The sequence below is a fragment of the Natrix helvetica genome (assembly GCF_964273705.1).
Source record: "Natrix helvetica genome assembly, chromosome: 8".
NCBI classification, from domain to species: Eukaryota; Metazoa; Chordata; class Lepidosauria; order Squamata; family Natricidae; genus Natrix; species Natrix helvetica.
In genome coordinates this window covers 28391121-28407677 of record NC_138559.1, presented here as the reverse complement: position 1 = coordinate 28407677, position 16557 = coordinate 28391121, and the positions used below count along the sequence as shown (strand labels likewise).

Genomic DNA, 16557 nt, shown 5'->3' with positions numbered 1-16557 from the left:
TTGGTGCCTTGTGAACAAGTTGTAGTCAAGATGCTGTTCTCATTTGGCAGCCTGAGATAAGGCAGCTACAATGGGAATTGTCAGTGTTTGGGGTATTCTCCCTGCCCTCCGCCCCAGTCCCACTAGAGCAGAGCAGCAAACAAAAAGGATCAGAGGACTGAAGGGGAAGAGAGCAAAAGCAAACGGGGGGGGGGGGGGGGTGGTCTTAAGTGCAAGCTCTGTGATGTTAATTTGATTGCACCCTTTTCAGCTTCTTGTCTACCCTGATTAGCTGCATTTCACCTGAAGCATGAGATTAATTTAAAATGCATGGAAACAATCAGTAATGCTTAGACAGTGAGGCCACCTCTCCAGCCTTCATGCACCTGCTGTCTACCAGGAGCATGGGAGTGATGGCTGCAAAATGGTCAAAGGCCCTTGTTATGGGCGTGGGACACCCCACCCCAGCCCAGCCTAGCTCAGCCTCCCACCCCCACGCAGTCTGGTTGACAGTGCCAAGAGCATGGCATGGGTATGGCATGAGTAGGGCATAAAAACTGAAAAAGAGGGAGATTTCATAAGCTATAATCACCCTAGGGGGAAGGACTTCCCAGAGCCATCAGAATAATTACTGACAAGTTGAGAAAATAATTAGTCTAATGCAAAACTCCAAAGCCAAGGATAAAAAGAGGGATTTGTTGCCATAAGGGTGCTTCCTCTGGTGGCAAAGCAGGAGAACATCCCCCCCCCCCCAATGCTACCTGCCCCAAACTCTTCTGGGCGTCTGGGTGGAATGCCTGCTATTAGGGACGGCTGTCTTGCCTCCCTCTCAGCTGAGGGCCTGCTTTTATTAAAGCCGAGGTGTCACCAGAGAACATCCCCTTCTTTGCATTGCACTGACTTCCAGGACTGCAAGAGAAGTGCTAGAAGTGAACCCGGCCAGAGCAACTGAAGGGCCCGTCTGATCTGCCAAGCACAGAGTAGTTGTGATCAGAGACCACTTGGGTGACAGTCCCAACTAATGGGACAACCAAGACCTTGTTCAGAGGGGCAAAATAACCTGGCAAATGGTACAAAGGAGGGACGCCAAGCTAAGAGCCATTATATTCAGAAGGGGGAGGGGCTAACAGATGCACAAAGCATCCAGGAGTGGCCCCACCCCACAGACAAAAGCAGTCCCTTGGTTGCCCAAACCAATGATGCTCTCCCTGAGAGAAGGCCGGGCACGGCTGCATCACTCACTCTTCACGGTGAGGAACATGGACTTGCTGATGTCTGTGCCAACCCCATTGCTGGCCTGACACAGGTAATAGCCGATGTCTTCTTCTAAAACATGCCGGATGAGCAGTGAACTGTTTGGCAGGATCTGGATGCGGCCCGTCAGGGGGACAGGGTGGTACTGCTGGGGGTTCCCACTGCCTGGAAGAAAAAGAGAGTGGGAAAAGGGCCCTTCAATGGCCGGGGAAAAGGGGGGGCCACCAGCCGGACCAAGCCATCCACCAGGCGACCTTGGATTCTCTTCTCCATGCCGGCCTGTTGGTTTCCAGCTGTGGACCAAAGTCCCTGGTCCGCACTCTTTGAGGGCAGAGCCCCCTACACTGCAGCCCCAAAGGAAAGGTCTCACATACCTTTAGCGTGTTTCCACATGACTTTGGGAGGGGGATATCCATCCACCGAACAGTTCAAGACCCCAGCTTTGCCATAGATCCCATCCTGATTGTTGGGCTGGACCACAAAACGAGGAGGCACTGCGGAACAAGGGAGCAGCCTGTGAGGAACAGCCCAGGGGCATTCCCAAAGCCTCCCTTCACTCAGGGGTCCTTCACTGCCATTTCCTCCCTTCACTCTAATATTCCCACCCTATCGCCTTCCCTTACCTGGCTTAGCACCTCAAAAATGCCAGGCCTCAATAAATGCTGGGGACCCCTCTGCTGAGTCTCTCCCTCCATCTCCCATTTGCAGTCTCCTCCACCTTTTACAGAATAACAGGGTTGGAAGGGGGACCTTGGATGTCTTCTAGTCCAACCTGTCGCTCAACCTATACGATTCTGAAGAAATGGCTACCAAATCTCTGGGCAACCACAGTTAGAACAGAGAAGGCCACAGGCAGGCCTATCTGCTCTCTTTAGATGATGACAGACTCACGGCTGCCGCTGGGGAGAAGACATCTGCTTTTCCTTCGGCAGATGTGTGGGGTGAGGAGCCGCCCAGGGGCTTGGAAGATACCTTGCGCTGGAGATGCAGAAGCATGCCACTGGATCAGTCTCTGCAGGGCAGAGGCAGGGCAGAACCAGAGCCCGTGTGACAGGATGGACATTCCTCCTGGCCTGGAATATGATCTAAGGCCAGCCATGCCACACGGAGCAGTGCTGCCATTCAATTCACCAGTTTTTCTACCTTGTTTTTGATTCTGTCAGAAGCACAATGCATAGAAGAAGAAAAATGTGGCAATCCCAAACAACCGAAGTGTTGAGGAACTGCTTTTAAAACAGATGTGTCTTTTTCTTCTAATGCTAGCTGAACCAGAACTCCAAATCACCTCTGCAATGTCTACCCACAAGCCTGGAGATCCTACAGGTCAGCTCAGCCGGATAATTTGTCACATTAGATGGCATTTTGTTCTAAATCACCCCTCCCCAAGTCCTCTGCCTGCACCCCCACAATTCTGCATCGCCCTATCCATCCCTCACTTTCTGCTGGGAAGACAGACACCCCCCCTCCTCCCTTGGCTGCATGGCATTAGCTGAGCAAGTGAAGCAGAGGGCAGTCCACTTGAGCAACCTCGGTCTCCTGGCTGCTGCTTCCCCTCCAGAAAAGCTCCAGGCACCAAGCCTGCTGAAGCAGCGCTGGGACCCGACTGGCTTCTTGGGGCTCCCCCTAAGGGTTTGGCGGACAGTCTGCCATCGGCCACAGGCTAGAAGGGGCACTGAGAGCAACCCAGGAGGTGACTTGTGGGTTCATCTGGGGGTGTCTGCTTCTTTGAGTGAGTGTGGTTCCCTTGGCCTTCTTCTGTGCCCTCCCTTCAAAAAGTCATAGCTGCACCCAACAGCCCTGGACCATCCAGTCTCCAGTCTGCCTTTCCAGGGAGACTGGTGGAAGGTAGTCAGGCTTCAGCTTCAAGATCCCCAGCAGAAGCAGATGATCTCGACCTGTTTCAGTTGGTATTCAGGCCAGGACTCCGTGTGGAAGTCACTTTGGTTGCACTTGTTGATGACCTTTGGTAGAACTAGGAGGATAGTAGGACATACGTAGGATTCTCAAAAAGCAGGAGGTAGTAGCTGTGGCCAGAGGTCTTTTGCATAGGGACATGTAGTGTGCAAGTTAGCCCTTCCGTGGATTGGGAGGCTCTTCAAGGACTCACTCAACTCCTGGGCACCTCACAATTGAATTACTGTAATTATCCTTATGCCACGGGGAGCTGCCCTTGAAGGCCCTGTAGAAACTGTAATAGATCCACGAGCAGTGATGACAGCAGCAGTGCTTTATGCTCATGGGACCCCCTCTGTTCCACCATCGGCATTGATTGCCAATCAACTCAAGAGGCTAGTTGTGGACTTTTAAAGTCTTCATGGCAGAGGGCTGGCTGAGGGGCTGCTTCTCTCCGCTTGTTTCTGCCCACCTGTGCTGTTCCCTCCAGGTGCCACCTATCCAGCAATGTCATGTTGCAGCACCCAGGAAATGCACCCACTTGGTTGCAGTACCTGCCCTCCAGGATGATATTCCACCCCCCGCCAAGACCTGTACCGCTTCCATCCTTAGGATATTCCAGACAGTATTTTAAAATTGATTAAAATATTCTCTTGGGCCTTGGGATAGGGTAGGTGTGGAGTTTAGCTTAGCTTTGCTCTGGTTGGCGGTGTTTTTTATATATTTATTCCATTAATCTCTTGTATGTAAGCCACTCAAGAGTTGTTAAGGAATCCAGCAATTTCGAAATTGGATTAAATAAATGATTACACAAATCCTGCTTCCCAAAGTGGCTGACTGGAAGCATCTGGGACAGCAGCCCCTTCCCCAGCCATTTTCTAAAGCCCCTTTCTAAGTCTCCCATTTACGTATTGTTGTAATTGCCCCTTCTAGGCCCTTCTGCTTCTCGCACCCATTCAGTCGCACCAAGCCCTGAGCCCCCAAGAGCTGGGCCATCTGAAATCCTAACTCTTTGCTGAGTGCTCATCAAGCAACTTCTTCCATGACTTCCTGGTAATGTATGGCAGACAGCGCCAAGCTTGGCCCAGCGGCCTCTTCTATCCGGGCCATTATCTGGGAAGAAGCACAGCCCCTTCCTGGGCAGGAAGCAAACCAGGATCACCTTGGGAACCATCAGGGGCTTTTCCCCACCAAGGCCCAGTGGGCTCCTTACCTCGTACAATCAACTGCCGCTCTCGGCTAATGGTGGCAGCGGCATTGCTGGCAATGCAAGTGTAGTTGCCGTTGTGCTTCAGGGAGACGCTGGAGATCTGCAAGGAGCTCATGAATTCCTTGCTCTCGATGGTGATGCCGGAGCCTGAGACAATCACCTGCCCGTCCTTCCTCCAAGTGATGCGGATCGGCATATCGCCCGAAGAGACCACGCACGGAATGTACAGCAGCTGCCCAATGGAAGCCGGAGGAAACTCAAAGGGCTGGATCAGTGGAGGAACTGTCAAAAAAAGATATGTGTTGGACACCACGGAGCCCTGGAGGGTGGGAAAGCAGGAAGAGGAGAGGCCTGCTCAGACAATAGGGAGAGATTCTGCACAGCGCCTGGGAGCTTGGAAGTAGCTCTGGGTGACCAAGGGAACTCTCAGCCACATGTCCAAGAGCCACAGTTCTCCCTTCATGGTAAGTCTTACCAATTTTTCAAGACAGCTACAAGCCCTTATGGTAAGACGTGGCGCACTCAAGCTTGCTGAATAGCAGATTTGCAAAAGAACAAGAATACCACCTGAAGATGGACGGGTAGCAGATAGTTCTCTGCTGTGGAGAAATTCCTACCTGCCTGCCTGTTAGAGTAGACAGGACTTACAGGAACACCTTTTACTGCAGGGATGGTTAGCCACCAGAAAGGAAAATTCCCACATTGAGAATGTGGGTAGAAACTATCATGCATTATAGCACAAGCACAAGAGAAAAACAGCTAGAATCCAACAACTATGAGTGGTCACATTTGAAATTGTTTTCTGGAATTTTCAGAAAATATCTTGCACCAAAACTGTTGGTTCTCTCTAATCTAACAATTGATGTGATTGTTCCCCAGTGCCCTTTCCCTGCTGAGGTCCCTTGCTCTTCCCAAGGAGTCCATGGTGATGAAAGGGTGGACAAAGGGCTAGAGAGACCCTGGTGGAAGATTCAGGATGAATCGGATGAAAACTCAACCCATTTCAAGGCCTATGGCAGCCTCAGAAATCCCTTTGATCGTCACTGCTGGAAACAGTTTCCTACTATTTTGAGAGGAGAAATTCATGTCAATTAGCGGCAAGTCCTAAGACAGACACATCACAGTCAAAACACACACAAAAATCTAACCACTAACTGCTCCACAAGTTTGACCTGCCCCATGTAATTTGCCACAGGACCCACAAAACATATGAAACACAGGGCTTAGTGAGTTTGTGGTCAAAAGAGGTTCATTCATTCATTTAAAAGATTTTGAATGAAGCTGACCATCATAAGCGTAATAATGCTGGGTGTCCGGTTTCTGGATAGTGAAGAACAGAGCTAGACTGACTTCTTCCAAGATATAAGAGTGGTTTGGGCTCTAAAAGGGGTCTAATCTCCTGCTTGGAGGCCCTCCTCAGGCAGGGGCTCTTTCCAGACTCAGCTCCTGCTGAAGGAGCAGGGGCAGCTGTGGTGAGGAGGATTTTTGCACAGCTGCATCCTGTGCACCACTTATGTCTCCTCTGGGATCAGGACTCTCAGTCATTCTAGCTGCCCCCTGCTGGGTGATTGTGTTGTGCTTGGCACAGGGCTGTCCTTGAACACCTTCCAGAGGGTAGCTGGAACAAAATGAGCAGCTTGGGCAGAGATGGGGTTTCCCATTATTTTAAATTGCTTCCGAAGGTGTCTTAGATGCTGGTTGATGTCTAAGTGGGATTTGAGGCACTAATTGTCACTTTTAAGATGCTTTTTGGCTCTGGGCTGGATTATCTTTGGTAGCATCTTACTTATCTGTCTGCTTAGGTTAACTTTGTCCAGATCCCATTTCCTGTGAATGTTATCTGATGAGACCCAGGAAATGGGCATTTTTTTATTGTTGCCCTTCAGCTTGGATTTTTCTTCTCCTTATGGATACCTGGCCTACCTCATCTCTCCTGGGTTGTTCTGAAAGGTAGATCTTCCACCTAACCAGGAGGAAGGCATGCGTTGAACGATTAGATTTAGTGGCAGAAGCAGCCTTCCTAACCATAGAGATGTCAAAATGTTAAATGTATTGTGATGCCACAACGCTAGATCCATTCTTTAGTTTTTGCAATGCGGCTTCACATAAAAGTTCAAAGAGATGGAGTTTGCACCATGACATATGCTTCATCATGTCACCCCCTTCCTGGAGGGCACCTCTGCCAAGGACCAAGGTGCTACATCTCAGCCACTCCTGTCCCTCAAACACATGAAAAACAGCTTTTCCTGTTCCTTAATAGTTTACAAGAAAAATAAACAAAAGAATACAAGTAACGAACTAACAAAAATGTAGAATTAAATTAACTAAACCAAACGATAATGCCCTCCAGAAGAGAGCCGAGGTGGAGGCCACCCAAGGACAACTGAGACTAGCCATCCCCACAGAAAAGCAGGGCAGCTGAGCCTCAGACTCTCATCTGCCCAAGGTGGGGCACAGCTGGCCTCCCATTTCCTTGGGCTGCAGGAAGGCACAGGGCCTCCCCCTACTCTGCCCTTTGGGGAAGAAAGGGCCGGCCGGGAAGCTTAACCTTTCTCCCTTTTTAAAAAAATATTTTTTTTAGTTTCAAACAAACATAAACACGCAAAACATATAACATAAAAAACCTCTTCAACTACATACAGTGTGTTGATTGGTTATAAAATCTTTCTACATCCTTTCCATAGTCATCACTTAAGCTTTATCAAAAATCACTTATTGTCAATCTAATATCTTTGCATACATTATTATTGTACTTCATTTCTTTAATTATCACTATTGTTTCACCATTTTAAACAAGGTATTCTAAATATGTATCCATTTATATTATGATGATTCATTATATCATCAATATATCCAATAATAAAGAATTTTTTGTATCTTATTCTAAATCATTTTATTATTTTAGCATTAATAACATTCTCTAATAATTTTTAATTCTATGTTTTTTCCATTAATAGTATCATCAATCTAATATATATTTATGCAAATTATTATAATTGTTAAACTTCCATTAAGCATAGTTATTATTACATCCTTTTTATATGAGGCATATTAAATTTGAAGTAAATTTATATTATGGTATTTCATTACATCATCCTGAAATCATCCAATGATATTACATCTTTATATTCTATTCTATATAGAATTATTAATCTTTTATAAAAAGGCTTTTCAACATCATCTCCATCATTCTCACTTACACTTTATATAAAATTTCATATTATCAATCTAGTATATATAAATGCTTTATTAGCATTATTGATCATTTATTTGACTATAGCTATTATTACTTTATCATACATAATACTCAAAGTTTAACTACATTTAACTAAATTTTATTGTGACATTTCATTTCATCATCCTGTATCCTTCCAGAAATAGTGCAGTCCAATATCTCTTGCCATTTGTAGAATCTGTATTCTAAGTGTTTTCTTGGTAAGTCTTATGTGGACTTCTCTTGACAACTTGTTTTTCATTGGATATCCATCTGTTCCTTTCATCTGCTTGACTTTTGTTATCACTGGTGCTTCTGTCAAAATTACTCTCGTTGTTTCTGCCAAATTTTCTCCCCAATCTTCATCTATGTTTTGACATCTGAGATAGAATTCCAGTTCATCGATCTCTCCTTTCCGTATTCCGCACTTATAATTTCCCTCTACACTCAATTTGATGTCAAGGTCAACAATTTTCTTATCACTTTCATATGTCTCTGTAATTTTTTGAACTCTGTCCTCAAATTTCATCGTTGTTTTATAAGTATTCTCAACTCTTCCCTCCATACTTTCTGTATTTTGATATTTTGTATTTTGATCGATAAATTCAAGACTCTTTTCAATTCTCTCTGTAGTTATTAAGAGTTTTTGAATTTCTAACATAATTTTTTGCAATGTTAGTTCCTTTTCTTCTTCATATAGTGCCATTTTTCCAAGTTATAGACACTGCCACTAAAACATCCAGGGCTTTTGCTAGGTTTCAAACAAATTCAGTGAAGTTTTTTCCACTGACCCTTTCAGTAAACCAAGCCAATAGCTTTGTAATATCAGATGTTGCCAAGCCTCTAGCCACTAGATGACAGTGTTACATCTTTTCCCTCTGTTTTTGGCTCTCTTTTCTAAACTCCGAACTCCGGAAAGGGTTTTTATCCGGAAAGAGGAAAAAAATTGTTTAAAGATTACGATCCAGCTGAGCCTTGCGAGGAAAGAGATTTTTAATCCACAAACACAAAAAATGGGAAACGTATAGAGGAAGAAGGGGGAAATAAGACCAGTCCAGTTTGAAAGTAAGATGCATTTGTAAAAAGTTGGTCCATAAAAAACAAACAAAATTAAAGTGAAAAAGATAACATGATAGTTTTAAACCAGGGTAAATTCGCTGCTTGTTTCCTTCTGTCTTCAATTTTATTTTAACTTTGAGTCTTTTGGGTTTTCTCTTCTCTAATAATAAAGATTTTTCTCACCATTTCGACACACTGTCTCTCCTGTGCTGCCTCCGTTTCAGGGGCTTGTCCCAACCTTCTGTAGCCATTTTGGTTGCTTCCCTTGTAGCCGGCAAAAAGAGCTTTTCCCTGGATCAATCAGGGGCTTTGCGATGCCCCTGAGATCAGCAGGACATGCCCTTCGCTATCACCGTTCCTTCAGAACGGTTTAGATCCCAAAGGATCGTCCAGCAACAGAGATATCAACAGCAATCCTGGAGCCCCAAGATTGCATGTCGTGTTGTTGCAACGTCAAGCACCGCCTCCAACCTTTCTCCTTTTTGTTGGCAGCCCAGTTGCCCAAAGGTTACCACAGACTGCAGGGCTCCCTGCAGCATCCAAGCAGGTTCCCTTTGCTAAGAAAGTTGCATAACATCTGGCAGATACAAAGAACCAACCAACCTGAACGCTGAGCCAACCTTGTTCACCTAACGCCCATGGAAACCTGCTGGGAGTAGCAAGGAGCCCTTTGGAAAGGAGAAGGCCAGGAGAGCAACACTCAACCCCTGAACAGCTGCTACACCTTCTGCAGAGCTGCAGCAACTGCCTCCCACTTGCAAGCACTCATGCAGTTCAAAACCACCTCCGACCCCACCCCTACCCCAGAACTCCTTGCCCCCAAAATGCAGCCTGGTGAGGGCCAGTCCAGCTGTGAGCTCAAGCTGAGCCAGCCCTGGGATGGAAAGGCCAGGCAGGCCCGCCTTTCTTTCCACTCATTAGGTCTGATGGCTCCCCAAACTGAGCTGAATAATGGATGAATTGGAGAACGCTTACAATGTTCTGTGCGCTTGGCAGGACGAGAGAACGATCCTTTACAGAGACACAAACAGAGAAAGCAACCCCCAACGGAGCTCGGAGCAAAGGTCGGCTCTTTCAAAGTGGAATGTTTACATGGCCCACTCCCCCCCCCCCATTCGACTCCAGGGCTTGTGGTTGGAAAGAGATCCCATGAATCAGGAGACAGAGGAGAGGGGGGATCTGGGCTGCAGCAGCTGTCTCTCAAGCAAGCGCAAGCTGCTGGAAACCCCTTTGGAACCTCGGGGCCCCACCAAGCCATTCCTGCTGATGGCTGCCTCTGCCCTGACCCGCTCAAGACCCATTCCCCTCTTCCAAGAAACACCTGGCTCTCTATCCCCTTCCCTGGCTGGCTATTTACCTAGGGAAGTCCTTGCCCAGCCCACAAGCAAAGCAGGGTGCCATCTTTCGGAACTCCTGCCTGACCCGCTAGTGCAAGGCTGATCCTCTCCCAGGTATGGCCACGGACAGCATTATGGGGGCCATGTGCCAGTCCCAGTCCATCTGCTGGCCAGTCATGGAGCCTGTCAGAGGGATGGCCCAGACAGATAGCAGGCCTGATGTGGAAGGAGAGGCGCGAGAGTGCCAGGGAGGATTCCTACTTATGGCCACCCACCTTTCACAGTGACATGGACGCTCTGGCTGATCGAGAGCTGCGGCTGAATGAGGACGCTGCAAAGGTATTCTCCTTCATCCATCCCCTTCTGGACATCCATCAGTTTGAGGGTGCCATTTTCAAAGACCACTTGTCGGTGGTTGTCCGGCAGGAGTAATGAGTCCTTGTACCACTTGATTGAGTAATATGGGTAGCCAATCACCCGGCAGTTGATGAAGGTGTCCCGGCCTGCCACAGCTGTGATGTTCTTCATGGCACGGATGCTGGGAGGGCCTGAAGCAGGGGAGGAGAAAAGGGCAGGCTAGGGCAATTCAAGGAAAGGGGGGCTTCGCTCCCAAGAAGGAGGGAGATGGGAGAGGGCCCCCACCCATGCCCAGCAACATTTCTGTCAAGCTGGCTTCCGTCACGTGATTTCAAAGACTCCAAGCGACAGGTCTACGGAGATTCTCAGTCACCCAGGTCCTGGTTGTCCCAAAGGGGCTTTTTCAAAAGGCAACTGGACTTTCTTTGCTTTGCTTGAAGATGTTTCGCTTCTCATCCAAGAAGCTTCTTCAGCTCTGTCAGAACTGAAGAAGCTTCTCGGATGAGGAGCAAAATGTCTTTCTTGAAGAAAGAACAAAGTTTAGTTGCCTTTTGAAAAAGCACCTTTGGGACTCCAAGCAACGGCAAGCAGCAACTCCTTTTTGCTAGTGTGCCATTTTATGAATGGTAGCCAGAGACGGAGTGCTTGCTGCCCTTCTGCTGAGTGGGAGCCAAAAGGCCAGCCTCTCCCATTCCATAGGCTTCCAGGCGCTCTACAAAGAAGCATGGGGGAGGCATAAGAGACGTCGAAATGAAATGCACAGGATGCTGAACTGCGTAGCAGAAACCTAGGGAGGGGCTTAATATTACCAGTTTTGCTAGGGGTAGGGGTGCAGAATGGCACTCTGCCATGTCATCGGAAGGGAGTTCAGCTCCACCCCACCCCGCCTTTTCTGCACTCCCACCCAGGTCCCGTGGGGGCAACATATTCTACCCACACTTTGCTTGGACATCTGAGATCTGCATTCTCCCCCAGCACCCTCTGCTCTGCCAGAAGGCATCCTATGGTGGAACTACACACCAAGGTAAGGGAACAGGGCAGAACAAACAGCACAACCAACCAGAAACAAAAACCAATGCAAGAAGAGCCTAGGCTGATATTGAAAAGTAGACAGGCACCTCTTACGTTTATTCGCGCTTGGTATTCGGCACTGCCCACCGAGTTCCGCGCAGTACATCGGTAGACGCCTCCATCCCTGATGTGTGGGCCCGTCACATTCATGTGGCTCACAGTGGTGCCATCGGACATGGTGTACTGGTTGGTGCGGTGGCTGCCGTCTCTCTGGATGGGCTCATCGTCCAAGGACCAGGTGATGGTGGGGGGAGGGGCTCCCTTGGCTGCACACATCAGGGAGAACTGCTCACCAGGGTTCACCACTTTCTCACTGAAGGAGGAGACAATCCGGGGGGTCCCATCTAGGAGAGAGACCACAGCAGAGATGTGGATCAAGACAATTGCTCTTTCCATCCAAGCACATCTTTTTAACAATAGGAGGAGGGCTGAGAAATGTTGAAACACCAAATGTCAAGCCCTAAATCTCAAAACATTCCTGAAAGCCTGGAAAGAGTAGGGAATGACTTTGTAGGCCCCTCACCATTTTACAGAATAATTATCCTCTTGTCCTGACAATTCATACTCTCTCTGACCCAAAAGTGATTTTTATAGGAATACTATTCACTGTGAAACTACTCTAGCCTTGCTGGCTTAATGGCCACCCTGTTCAACCCCTTCCAGTCCAATAATTCCCTTTCTTCCCTGTAGTAAATGAGAGTTAGTTCTCCCTCCTCCCTCTCTCTCTCTCTCTCTCTCTCTCTCTCTCTCTCTCTCTCTCTCTCTCTCTCTCCCTCCCTCCCTCCCTCCCTCCCTCCCTCCCTCCCTCCCTCCCCTCCCTCTCCTCCCATTTGTTATTGGAAACAGATCCCATGGATCAGGATGTGGAGGAGAGGGGGGATCTGGACTGCAACAGCTATGGGATCCTCTCAAACAAGTACGAGCTGCTGGAAACCCCTTTTGGGATTTCTCCTTCTTTGGAAACGACCCAGGACTACCTCGGGAGCCTAGAAGCCCCTCTCCAGGGTTGGATGCTCACCCTCCAAGACAATTACAGCAAAGTCCTGAGCTGTCTGGACCTTTCTGGTGGCAAAACACTGGTAGGCCCCTGAGTGGCTCTTTTGGGCAGCCGTGATCAGCAGCGTCTCATTGTGGATTCCCCGGATGGCGACAAAGTCATCTGGAACCACCAGCTCTGTATTGCGGAACCAACGGATGGAGTATTCCGGCGAGCCAGAAAGTGCACCAGAGAGGATGACGGTGCTTCCAATGCCAGTCTTTAGCTTCTTTGGTGTGAGGGTGATCCGCAGTGGCTCTGTCAAAGACAAAGAACACAGCCAATTTCAAGAGAGGAGGAGGATACCCACATAGGAGCCACCTAACCTCTCTTCCCAATCCCATCATCCACAGCTTGTCTGCAGGGATGCTAACACAGAGGTGAAAATGGTCATCCTGACCCTCAACAGTTCCTGTGGGAATGCCTCTTGATGGGTCAGGTCTTTGAAAACTTCCCTTCGTTTTTCTCAGCTGCCTTATGTGAAGACTCCATATTTCTTAGTCCACTATGACCCCAATATCTTTTTCCTAGTTAGTTACAGACAACCAATATCCCAGCTGTATCTTTTGCCCCAATCGGCAATGTTATTTAAAGAAGTTATCTGACTTTAGTGGAAATACATTTGTTCTTTGATTGGAGAATCACACAGGAGACCATTCTGGAGCTCTACAGAATAATTTCAGTTTTGCATCCAGAATAAGTTACATTTCATTGATAAATAGGGTAGGTTACTAGTCTCCCAAGCAGTCGGGTCCCCCAGATGTGCATCCTCTGTAGAAATATCGAAGATCTTGGAGCATATCCATGCTCTCTCTTCTTGTCCTCTCCCCTCTCCCTCCTAGTAAGAGAATTTTCATACACAGCATCTAGGCATTAAGTCTTCACCTACTCACCAATTACTGCCAGGATCCCAGTGACCTCAGCAGACCCAAAAGTGTTTGTGATTTCACAGATGTAGGTCCCACTGTCTTCCACACGCAAATCACTGATCATCAGGCCTGTGATACGCTTGGTCCATCGACTGTCAGCAGGCAGGGGCCTTCCATCCTTTACCCATCGGATGGCAGGATTCGGGTACCCAGAGGCAATGCATGGCAATTCCACCAGTTGCCCCACCTTTGCTTCCTGGTCCTGGAAGCTGTCTAGAATGGTTGGGATGGACTCTGCTGGGTCTGAGAACAGAGAAACAAACTGAATTCAGGGGGGCAATCAAAACAAACGGAATCCCGCCCGAATCCAAATTCTATGAATGCAGTGCATGACAATGAAAGGTACTCTCAAACCCTTTTAAGGATTTATCTCTCCCCTCAAACAGGCTCCATGGTAGAATCTTCCAAGTCTTCTTGCTTGCCTGTGGCCATTTGGACACATATTCAGGAACTGCTCCGGATGAGGATGATATCAATAGGGGTGATTCTGCTCCCGCTATCTCAAAGAAATGTGCAGGGCAGCTTTCCCAAGTTGCAAAAAACAGTATAAAACAGGATGCAGAGCCCTCTCTACATCATGTCTCTAGGAAGCCGCACCATTTTTTTCTCTTTCCTTTAAACAAACTATTTGTATGGGCACCCAAATCACACAATTCACCTCCAGCTGAGTAGCATGGGATTTAAAAAAAAACAAGATAACAATAATTATAAAAAGACAATACAATATGCAGCAGTGCACATAAAGGCCAACAAGGCAACATATTTAAAACCTCAAACCAATTTTTATTTTTATTGCAATTGTTAAATTTATCCCCCCCCCCCCCAACTCATTTTGAAACGACTCCTTTTTTCCAGATGGGTTCATTCAAAGTACTAGCCAAGAGCTTGAGAAGGAAAATCTACTTTTTAAATACTTTAAAGGTCAGCAGGGTCAGACCATCAAAATCATTACTATTCCAAAGAACAAGTGCCCGTATAGAAAAGTCATCAGATGTGTCGTCGGATGGTATTATTTTATGAAGGGAATGCAAACTAGTCTTTCATATTAATGGAATTTTATCTGGTTTGGTTTGTTTGTTTGTTTAGTATGCCAACCATTTCACTATCCAAAGTACCTCTTGAGAGACACAATTGGAGACTGGGGTCTTGCAAACAACCCAGCCCAATGTAGCTCACAAAATAGAGGTGTTACATGGGTGTAACATGGTTTGCTCATAATTATCTGCACTGCTGCTTATTGAACCAACTGTGGGCCACCAGCCAGCTATTTGCGGATGTTGAAAGAGCAGAGAAATAATCATGCTTTGCCACTCATCACCACAAGGTTGTACTTAATAAATATCTCACCCATGCATAGATTCATTTTTTGTTTTCTGCCAGTCACTCTGGAGCACCTCTGAGACCAGAGTTTTCAGAATCCAGAAAAGCAGAGGTATGATCCAATCCAAAGTCATTGCCATTCCAAGGACGGACTAAGGTGTATTAGTTAAACCATCAGAGTCTCAAGAACAAGCTCAGGTTCCCACTGGAATCTAGCAGGATCTACCAGGTTCCTGAGATGGACCAATCAAACAGATCCTTCCTCTCTGTGTCAGGGAGTGTCTGTAAATAATTCTGATGCCCATAGAGAATGATCTGATCACAACAAAGGACCTCCCCCAGGTACATCCCCCCCATACCAGATCACATCAGCATTGTCCAAACACAGAAGCAGGTGACCAAAAGTTTGAGTTGGCCCTTCTGCAGCCTCGGCCAGTGGGAGATGAGAAGTTTGTTATTCAAAATATGCCAAGAGAGGAGAACAATGTAACTCTGCATGGGGGCAAAATAATCAGGAGGACAAACCTTTCAAGAGCCCAGCACTTTCACAGATCTGCTCTCTGCAAGGATTTACTGAATGCTTATTTTAGGCCTAGGCAGGGTCAGAAAAAGCCCCTCTTCCCCTCAGAGTGGGCAGAGTGGGAAGACTGGAGCTACTTGGCTAAGAACTGCTCCAGGCTCTCCCCCTCCCCACATCCATGGGAAGCAAGACCCGAGAAGGCTCAGGCTCAGCCAGGAGAAGTTGTTCCTCCGCTGCCCCAAACTGAAGATTGAGTAGATGGGCAGGCTCAATGGAGGGGGAAAGCCCTGTTTCTTACAACTCAAGAACCACTGGAGGATTTTAGTACCACCCTGGTTGTGGGGGTGTTTTTCTTTGGTTGCCCCACCCTTTCCATTTTGGGTGCTAAATGTCACTTGGTGCTCACCCCAACTCTTCTGGTCCAATACAGAAAACAGACCAGCACTGAGGCCTCCTACCTTGTTTCTCTCTGAGTAGGATTAACCAGAAGTCTCAGAGACACGGATAAAGATTAGAAAATGATCTTAGCTACAAAATGGCCTGGCCACCCGTTCCACTTGTTCAAATCCAGAGTGTTTTCTTCCTGCGTTTCCTACAAATATAAGAACTGTTTGAGCACCGCTTGGTGGCTTTGAAGCTAAACCGGAATCACAAAATGGAAAGATTGGAAGAGATGCTAGAGATCAATCAGATCAGCTGGTGCAACCCCCTCTTCAGTGAAGGAATCCAACGTCAGCAGCTCCTCAGCCCCAAGAAGAACTGCGGGCTCTCGGGCTGCTTTTCACACGGAAAGTTCTTCAGAAGAAGCACGTTGCTGCTGCTGCTGCTGCTGTGGGTGGGTGGGTGGGCCTTCCTCTTCTGGAGGATTTCCTTCCAATGGCAGGGCTCCACAGAAGACACAAACACTCCCCACATCCTTGCCCCACCCCCCCACCCTCAATTCAGGAAAGTGTTCGAGACAATAATCATGGGCTGGTATTCCTTCAGCAGCCCCTGCTTCTCCCGTGTGGGAGCCCCTGTGCTAACCATCGAAACAAGCCAAAGCTTAGCCCAACTCCCTGGCCAATGACCCAGCAAGACCTACCTGAGACAGACAAGCGGGCACCATTGCTCTGCCGCGTCTCCCCACTGTACTTGTGTTTTGTAATGCATCTGTAGGTGGACAGGGCATCTTCCTTCTGGACATCTGATATGTACAACCCGCCATAGAAAGTAATGAAAAACCTATTTTCTGGAAGAGACAAGCGGAGAAAAGAGAGCAACGTCAGCATGTTTCGGTCCCAGAAGACTAAAAGAATCAGTGCAACACAAGCGAAGGAGACACCTTGCAGGCTCTAACCTCTTCCATTGGGAAGCAAAGGGCAGCAGAGTGCCCGAA

General features: G+C 47.6%; 1 protein-coding gene across 5 annotated transcripts in view; it reads right to left on the bottom strand.

Annotated features, from left to right (window-relative positions):
* DSCAML1 (DS cell adhesion molecule like 1) overlaps nt 1–16557 on the bottom strand; it is a 111981-nt gene that overhangs the window by 29686 nt on the left and 65738 nt on the right. For 4 of the 5 annotated variants that reach the window (XM_081961379.1, XM_081961380.1, XM_081961381.1 and 1 more), the window contains exons 4-11: nt 16264–16410; nt 13304–13582; nt 12393–12668; nt 11422–11718; nt 10222–10494; nt 4340–4618; nt 1608–1727; nt 1222–1398 (exon numbers count right to left, since the gene is read on the bottom strand). In XM_081961379.1, coding sequence (XP_081817505.1) covers nt 1222–1398; nt 1608–1727; nt 4340–4618; nt 10222–10494; nt 11422–11718; nt 12393–12668; nt 13304–13582; nt 16264–16410 — 1848 coding nt within the window. Of the gene's footprint in view, nt 1–1221; nt 1399–1607; nt 1728–4339; nt 4619–10221; nt 10495–11421; nt 11719–12392; nt 12669–13303; nt 13583–16263; nt 16411–16557 lie in introns of those variants that run through there. The other variant, XM_081961382.1, reaches the window with a different exon arrangement.